Genomic DNA, 9,484 nt, shown 5'->3' with positions numbered 1-9,484 from the left:
TCACCTTAGGCTCCAGAAAGGTTTGAGACTCCCCTGTTGTGACTGCTGAAGCCACAGGCAGATTCCAGGTACTTCTGAGGTCAGCCTTTCCTCTAGCTGCAGGTGCAATACTGAGAGGAGGGTGATGGTGGGACAGGTGTTGGGGACACAAGCTATCAACAGCCACCTCTGAGCTAGACATGGCAATTTGCTATGATGTGTGGAAGAAATTTTGTGGCAAAGGCATTGCAATTTGTGGAAAGAAGAGATGAGGACAAGGAGAGAGAAGAGGAGAAGGAAGGACAGTGGAAGAAACAGCAGAACAGTGCAAATTACTCTGGATATGAAATCTCACAGTACACATGTGTCTATGTGAGGTATTATTCAGTAATCCACAGTGGCACACCCTGTGCCAGGAAACCACTAGTCAAGTTTACTAACATGGTCAGAGAATAACACCCAACAATTCTTAACTCAGCTTAGAGAGGTCGTACCTGTGGGTGAGGGACTGAGTTAGTTTATGCACAGGGTGGAATCTCAGAACTGCTGAAGAACTCATCTTTATTGAGGTGCATTATAGGGAACAGTTAATCACCAGAACCTTGAGTATTTTTGAGATCCTCTCAGAGACAAGCTGTGAAAGGGTGGGGACAGTCTGGAGACACATTGGGGACATGCTAGCACAGGCTGGGGACAGGTTGGGATGGGCTGGGGCAGTGGGGTACAAGTTGGGACACGCAGGAGACTGGTTGGAGGCAGGTTGGAACAGTCTGAGGACAGTCTGGGGACAGATTGGAACAGGCTGAGGACAGGCTGGGGTCAGGATCATACAGGCTGTACACAGGCTGCTGTTAGGCTGGAACAGGCTGAGTTAGACAAGAGACAAGTCTGGAGACAGGTTTGTTTTCTTCAGGAGGTAACAGAAAAGCTCTGAGTTGAAGAATCTGACTCAGGCTGACAAAGCTTTTCAGTTATGTTCCCTTATAACTGCATTAATCCAGGACACATATCCAGAGGTTCTAGTGAAGACTGCAGGGGGTTTTGCGTCATGACGTCCATATGATACAATACCATGGGCCACCCCAGCACAGACTAGAGGTCCCCCGGAGTCTCCCTGTAGGTTGCAAACAAAAGCAGAGAATGAGAACCGATCACTTTCCCCAGCTACAGACCCCTCACCATAACTAAACCCAGAGTGAGGTAAGGACTTCTGGCTCCCTGTGAGCCATGAGTTAGGGCTTGAAATTTTTCTCCTGTCATGACACAATATTTAGGTTGTCTCCCCTCACTCCCTTCTATTGCATTCTAGAACCCTGGGGGAAAGTTACAGGAAGGGCTTGGATGGGGTATGAGACCTAGAGGGAAAACTTCATTTCCCAGAAGAAGCAGCCAAAGAACACAGGTGTAGGTCAAGGCAGTGGAGAGATGATTGACCCACTCCCTTCGCTGACACTGTCTTCTGATGTGGGGAGAGAAAATATGTGGGTACTCACCTCAAACACTGATTGTATGTTTCCTGGATGGCCCACACAGACCTGTAAGTCATCTCTGAAATTCGCATAGTTCTTACAAGCCTCTTTTTCCATGATCCTTAGTGTCACCTCCCTCAGTTTGACTGACAATGGATCATTCACTCCAGTTTTGCCCCATCCAGCTGCCAGGCACAAATGTCCAGGTTTAATAGAGTCGTGTGGACTCGGCAGGAGAATTTTAGCCACAGCAGGAGTGATCTTAGCTTTTCTTTGAAGCTGTGGGGAGGCAGGAGAGAAGACATGGTAACCCAGAGAAGGATGATGTCTTGGGAATGGGTTCTTTCCCACTGGGGTGGTAAAGACAAGGAATTTCCGGGTGGGTTCTGAGGAAATGGGTTGAACAAGAGAAAATTCAAAGGCCTGAGCCAAGGAAAGAGTTAAAGAAGGAGACTTAAAAGGGCTGGAAAAATAATGGCACCTTCAGCAACATGATGTCATGCAGGTGAGGGTGGACATTGTAATGTGGGTGAACGATTTGTTTTTCGACTTTTATCTTCTGCTGTGTGGGTTCTGTCTTTCTCACATCATGAGCCCCAAGAGTGACAATAATTTCTCTGTTGAAAGTGAAAAGGAGGCAGTAAAAGTGCTGATCTCACAAGGAAGACTCATTTCAAGCAGAGGGACACCAGGTCTTCTCTATCCACAGCAGAGTCACTTGAGAGACCCCAATTGTACTTGAAATGAAGCTCCCAGGACCACAGACATCCCAGAAGCTATGAGCTCAGGAAAACACAGTGCTGAGAACTGGCTCTGCCTTCTCGTATTTGGACAGAACCCATGGCTTTGAATGAGGTAGACAGGCACTCAATGGAGTTCCACACCAGCCCATAACTAAGTGCTCCTGTGACAAAAGGAAAGTAGCACTTTGCTTTCCCAGAGCCCTGCTTAAAGCTCTGTCCTTTGAAAATGGAGATAACAAAGGAAAATTGTCTAATGAATAGCTTTGCATTCCATTTGTCTTTGCATTATAAGTAAGAGTCCATCTGGAGGTGATCAGGGCTAGGATCTTTCCTCAGGCCCCTGCCCCTTTGTGACTCTGGTTCATGCATTTCTTCATACAAAGAGAGTCACCTACCTGCCTTTACAGTGCGCAGCCGTCATCACAAATTCTTCACTTATGAGAAACCCACCACAGTTGCTAATGGTATCTCTGTCAATGATGATCTCCAGATGGGCCATGTAAGGGTGGGAGTGTGGTCTTGACTCCACACCACCAATAATCTCCTCTGAAACAAAGAACGCAGTGTCCCTGGTCACATATTTGCAGGACACCCCAAAACAGTGGCAGCAGATGAAATGGGGCTAATGCTGAGTGACTGCTCCCCATCCCATCCAACCTCTCATGGGTTCAGAACCCTCCAAGCATCCTCTGATCTTTCCTTCCTGTGGTTCTTTCCTCTTCAACCCTCCCTATCCACCATCATCCTACATTTCAGAACACAGTGGTCAATCATGTTTCTGATGCCAGTTCATTTAGATAGTTCTTCACCCTCATCCTGTCTTCCTCAACACTGATGGAAGGACAGAGAAGAGCTGCCTATTAGAACATGTATTTTGATGAAACAATGTGAAGGGAAATTAATTTTTCATCCCTACTTGACTGAAGAGAAATTCTGGATGACACAAGGAAGATCATGCTTATCAAAGGATATGAAGGAACAGACCAAACTCACCAGCTCCAGCTCCAGGAGGCAAGAGAAGGGCCAACAGGAAGAGTATGGCCTGCATTTTCCTACTGGTGCAGTCTATCCTCAGTCTCTGCTGTGTGCTTACCTGGTCCCTGCTTTTATACTTCCAAAGCAGGAGAAAGGGAGGGCTGAAAACCACCAAACTGGTCTGGTCGAGCTTTATCTTCCTAATCAGAAACTCTCATGACTCTGCTCTCTGCTGTTGTGGAATCGGTGACCAGATCCTGAGAGTCCTGGGTCCTGTGATGAGGTGTCTTCTCCACCCTCCAAAGCTGATCCTCAGAGGCAGACAGCAACACAGATCCTGTGGGACCTGTTCAGGAATCAGCCAGTTTATTGTCAGCTTTGAGGTCCCTGTAGTTTATGTGTAATGAGCCTCCTCTGTCATTGTTGCACAAACACAGGCATCTGTGGTGTGTGGAACATGAAAGTGTGAGTGTGTACATTTTACTTACAAAGCCTGTGGTGGGCTGATTGAGCCTGATGGACTGCATATGTGTTGTCAAGGGGGATGGAATCTCAGATTTATTTTAATGAGTAGTAGATGATAGAATGTGGTTGAAAGGGAAGAAAAAATGGGGAGAGTGTATTGAATACACAGATACCAGGTAGGAAGGACACCTTCAGATGGTAATTGTCACCCTTCCTAATGCCCTGAGCATTTAATGCTGCTCCTCACGGAGTGACGAACTCTAACCATAAAATTATTTTTGTTGTTACGCTTAACTAGTTAGTTTCAGAATCATGGATTTCAGTTTCAGTGGGATGAACAGAAAACACTTCCGAAGACATAAAGTACCACATCTATGTTTTCTACGGGATCTCAGGGTTTCTGTCTGTACACTGAGAGCCACACATGCTTGAAAACAACACAGCATCTGTGCAGATCAGTATTTGACACCGTATTGTGCTTTCATCATTTCACTTATCACTGGAAATCAAACAATGCTCTCAGCTAAACAGGAACATATTCGCGATTAGAAATTTTATTCTTGCTTATTTGATTACAAGCTGAAATGCTGTGCATCTTGGAACAACTGACTTATTATTACATCTCTGGTCTGAGCTTTCTTTAGATCCCATCCACCCTAAGTATAAGTGTTTCCATTTTACAGATGAGGAAATCAAGCCTTGATAAAATGTCATAGTCATTAAATACCAAAGTTGATCTCAATTCAGTAGCTGCTTAACTCCATTCTAATAACTGTTCTTCATGCCAGCCTGCTTTGCGTGATTGCAAAAACAAAGCAAGAGCAAGCAAACAGAAGGACCCTGAGGGGCTCAGTTCATCTCTCTACAAGCTCATCAGTGATGACCTTAGAACAGATCCCGTGTGTTACACTGCACACATATGTTTTACGGCTTAAATATGTTGCACCGCTTACATATGTTAGGTTGCTCACATGGGTTACACCATTCATATATGTTGCACTTCTCCTGCGTATTGAACCACTCACATGGGAAGCACTGCTCACATGTGTTATATTGCTTAGGTATGTTGTACTGCTCACCTTTTGTGCACAGCTCAAACGTGTTATATAACTCATATATGGTACACTGCTCACATACGTTACACCACAAACGTGTGCTACCACACTCACGTAGGCTTCCCCTCTGGATTGTACCCTGCAGAATAGAGATCCTCACTGAACATAAGAACAGTGGCCCTTTCCTGTTCACCAGTCTAGACATAGTTAACATAGTTCACAGATGCTGTTGTAAATGAAAAAAGCAATAGATATAGGCATGACATGATTATTTATGGCATGCAGAGTGTTGTTGCCACTTAGCCAATGTCAGACGTGGTTATCTGCATTGAAAGATAAGGCTTTGCGTGACCAAGCAGTATAACCTCAGATCATAAGAATATACTGTGGTTAGTTCATTATGTCTAAGTACTCAAGAACTTAGGCAAAGAAAATGAAGGGCTTTGAATAGTGTTTTATCTAAATAAGGATGAGGAATATTTTAAGATTAAGTTAATTTATTTTGAGGAATTTTCAAAGAATAAAACATCATGTAATTGGATTAATGTAGCATCTCAAACAAACACTTGTCCAGATGTGAAGACTATATGTCTCAATCAACTATACAGTTGGCATTGACATTCTGGAGTCTTGGAGCTTGGAAGAAAAATTCTAGATCTGGAATAAAAAGAGTTATTGGTTATCATACATAGCCTCAACTAGTTCCCAGGATTGGGCCTGAACATCAGATCTCCATACATGATAGAGACTGGTGTCCTTAAAGAAAGTCTGGACCCAACTTGTATTTCATTCCACTTCTCCCTCAGAGCTACAAGGGAATGTCTAAAAGCAGAATTATATGGACTATAGAAAAAAATAGAAGATCATTTTTATTATTATATATTATTCCAGACAGGATCTGTCTGGAAAATACTTTGTAAGCCCCCCCCAATTATCCTGTGAATCCCTAGTTAGGGAATTGGCTTTGGAGATGGCTCACTCACTGGGTCCCAAATCAATTCTATCTTTCTCTCTAGTTCCTGATCAGAGGTAGGAGAGAAATAGTCCCCAATTGTCATTATCTTCATAGTGGTGGCCTGATTCAGGAAGTGACCTTAGAGACAAGTGGGAAACACCACATCTGCCTCTAACTACCAAAAGCCAACCAGGGCAACGTTATACAAGGAGTTATCCAGGGGTCAGTGAAACAACACATTATTGAACACAGAAGAAAAGGTGATTCCTGCTATAGCTCCTTCTAACATATCCTTTTGCATCTTGGAGAACTACAATGAATTATTGTAAACTTCTCTAGGTGGCAACATCAGCTGTAGTTACTCTTAGTGTAAGTTTCATTATTGCTACAAATGATGCATCCATGCAGACTTTGAGGAAAACATCAGCATTCATCTTTAGGAGCAGTAACATCTATTGCAGAGAGACCAGTCATGTTACACTGATGGTATCATGCTCATTGGACTTGGAGTGAAGGAGGTAGAAACTACTATAGACACCTAAAGAAGAAGCATTCTTACCTCAAAGTAGGAAATAAATCTAAAATGTTGTGGAATAAGTTTTTTGTATACTGTGAAGACATGTCACTGCCAAGGCTCCTTCTGACTGGTTTAAAAAAGAACTGACTCATCAATGGATAAACAGCAGAGGATAGGCACCTCACTTAGGATGGTTTTTTCTGGTTCCAACCATTTATATGCAAATTTCAAGATGTCATTGTTTTTACTGCTAAATAGTACTCCATTGTGTAATAGTACCATATTTTCTGGCTATTACAAATAATGCTGCTATGAGCATAGTTTAATAAATGTTATTGTAGTTTGATTGAGCATTCTTTGGGTATAGGCCCAAGAGTGGTATTGCTGGGTCTTTAGGTAGGTTGATACCCAATTTTCTGAGAAACCACCATACTGATTTCAGAAATGGTTTACAGTTTGCATTCTCACCAGCAATGGAGGAGTGTTCCCCTTACTCAGCATCCTCTCCAGCATAAGCTTCATTAGTGTTTTTGATATTAGCCATTCTGACTTGTATAAGATGGTATCTCAGAGTTCTTTTGATTTGCATTTCCCTGCTGGCTAAGGATATTGAATATTTCCTTAAGTGTCTCTTGGCCATTTGAGATTCTTCTGTTGAGAATTCTCTATTTAGATCTGGACCTCATTTTAAACTGGATTATTTGATATTTTGATATCTAATTTCTTGAGTTCTTTATATATGTTGGTATTCATATATAAATACCTCTTTTTGATATGGGGTTGGTGAAAATCTTTTTCCATTCAATAGGCTGCCTTTTTGTCTTACTGACTCTGTCCTTTGCTTTACAGAATCTTCTCAGCTTCAGGACATCCCATTTATTAATTGTTCTCAGTGTCTGTGCTACTAGTGTTTAGGAAGTAGTCTCCTTTACTGATGCATTGAAGGCTACTTCCCACTTTCTCTTCTATCAGTTTCATTGTAGTCAGATTTATATTGAGGTCTTTAATCCATATGAATTTGAGTGAGTTTTGTGCATTGTGATAAATATGGATCTATTTTTAGTCTTCTACATGTGACATCCAGTTATTCCAGCACCATTTGTTGAAGATGCTTTCTTTTTCCATTGTGTAACTTTAGCTTCTTTGTAAAAAAAATATAAAGTGTTCATTGGTGTGTGGATTAATATCCGGGTCTTTAATTCAATTCCATTAGTCAACTTGTCTTTTTTTCTTTATTTATTGGTTAATTGAGTTATATATTTTTCTCCATTTCCCTCCTTTCCTCTCCCCTCCCCTTTTACCCTCTCCTATGGTCCCCATGCTCCCAATTTACTCAGGCATTCTTGTCATTTTCTACTTTCCATGTAGATTAGATCCATGTATGTCTCTCTTAGGGTTTTCATTGTTGTCTAGGTTTTATGGGATTGTGAATTATAGGCTGGTGTTTCTTTGCTTTATGTCTAAAAGCCACTTATGAGTGAGTACATATGATATTTGTCTTTCTGGGTCTGCGTTACCTCAATCAATATGATGTTTACTAGATCCATCCATTTGTTCACAGTTTTCAAGATGTAATTATTCTTTCCACTGTATAGTACTCCATTGTGTAAGTGTACTCCATTTTCCTTATCCATTCTTCAGTATGGGGCATTTAGGTCATTTCCAGGTTCTGGGTATGACAAATAATGCTGCTATGAACATAGGTGTCTTTGTTGTACAATTGAGCATCCTTTGGATATATACCCAAGAGTGGTATTGCTTTTTCTATTGTGTGGAATAATTTGAAGAGTATAGTTGTTAACTCTTCTTTGAAGTTCTGGTAGAATTCTTCACTGAAGCCATCGGCTCCTGGGCTTTGGGGGGTTGGGAATCTTCTGATGACTGCTTCTATTTCATTGAGGCTTATAGGTCTATTTACATTGTTCACCTGTTCTTGATTTAATTTTGGTATGTGGTACTTATCCAGGAAATTGTCCATTTTTTTTTTTTTTACATTTTCAGCTTGGTAGAGTACGGGATTTTGTAGTATGACCCAATGATTCTCTGCATTTCCCTGGTTTCTGCTGTTATGTCCTCTTTTCACTTCTGATTTTCTTAAAATTGGATATTCTCTCTCTGACTTTCAATTAGTTTGGATGAGGGTTTGTCTATTTTGTTGATTTTCTCAAAGAACCAGCTTTTGTTTCACTGATTCATTGTATTGTTTTCTTTTTTCTATTTTATTGATTTCAGCCATCAATTTGTTTAGTTCCTGTTATCTACTCCTCCTGAGTGAGTTTGCTTCTTTTTGTTCTAGTGCTTTCAGTTGTGCCTTTAAATTGCTGCTGTGAGATTTCTCCACTTTCTTTATCTAGCAATAGTGCTAAGACCTTTCCTCTTAGCACTGCCTTCATAGTGGCCCATAGGTTTGGATACATTATGCCTTTATTTTCATTGAATTCTAGGAAGTCTTTAATTTATTTATTTCTTCCTTGATCCAGGGGTGATTCAACTGAGTTCAATTTCCATGAGTTTGTAGGCCTTCTGCAATTAGTGTTGTTATTGAATTCTAACTTTAGACCATGGTGATTCAATAAAATACAGGGAGTTATAACAAATTTGTAACAAATTTTTTGTGACTGTTGAGGTTTCCTTTGTTACAAAGTATGTGGTCAGTTTTAGAGAAGCTTCCGTGAGGTGTTTGGGTAAAATGTTCTATAGATGTCTGTTAAATCCATTTGAGTCCTGACATCTGTTAATTGTCTTATTTCTCTGTTAAGTTTCTGTCTGTTTGACCTGACAACTGGAGGCAGTGGGGTGTTGAATCTCTGACTATTAGTGTGTGGAGTTTGATGTGTAATTTAAGCTTTAGTAATATTTATTTTATATGTGTGGATGCTCTTGTATTTGGGCATAGATGTTTAGGATTGAGACTTCATCTTGATGGAATTTTTTCCTGTGATGATTATGAAGTGTCCTTCTTCATCTCTTCTTATTGATTTTAGTGTGAAGTATATTTTGTTATGTATTAGAATAGGTATACCCACTTGTTTCTTAGGTTCATTTGATTAGAAAATCTTTTCCCAACCCTTTATTCTGAGGTAATGCCTGTATTTTGGGGAGTGCAGCTAACTTCCTAGGGCTGGAGTTTTCATTCTAGTCCTCTCTGTAAGGCTGGCTTTGAGGACAGGTATTGTTTAAATCTGATTTTTTATTGAATATTTTGTTTTCTCTATCAATGGTGATTGAAAGCTTTGCTGGGTATAGTAGTCTGGGCTTGTATCCATGGTCTCTTAGTGTCTGCAGCACATCTGTCCAGGACTTTCTGACTTTCATGGTTTCCATTG

At 41.0% G+C, this 9,484-nt stretch overlaps 1 protein-coding gene across 1 annotated transcript; it reads right to left on the bottom strand.

Annotated features, from left to right (window-relative positions):
- Nucleotides 1–946: 946 nt before the first annotated feature.
- Nucleotides 947–3,239, bottom strand: LOC119800240 (mast cell protease 4-like). Its single transcript, XM_038310370.1, has 5 exons — nucleotides 3,185–3,239; nucleotides 2,587–2,737; nucleotides 1,930–2,065; nucleotides 1,473–1,727; nucleotides 947–1,093 (listed from the first exon to the last, which is right to left on the bottom strand). The coding sequence occupies exons 1-5, from the start codon at nucleotides 3,237–3,239 to the stop codon at nucleotides 947–949; spliced, it is 744 nt and encodes a 247-aa protein (XP_038166298.1).
- Nucleotides 3,240–9,484: the final 6,245 nt, after the last annotated feature.

The sequence above is a fragment of the Arvicola amphibius genome, chromosome 13 (assembly GCF_903992535.2).
Source record: "Arvicola amphibius chromosome 13, mArvAmp1.2, whole genome shotgun sequence".
Classification (NCBI taxonomy): Eukaryota; Metazoa; Chordata; class Mammalia; order Rodentia; family Cricetidae; genus Arvicola; species Arvicola amphibius.
Note: the sequence above shows the minus strand (reverse complement) of the source record. Positions and strands in the feature narration are given on the sequence as shown.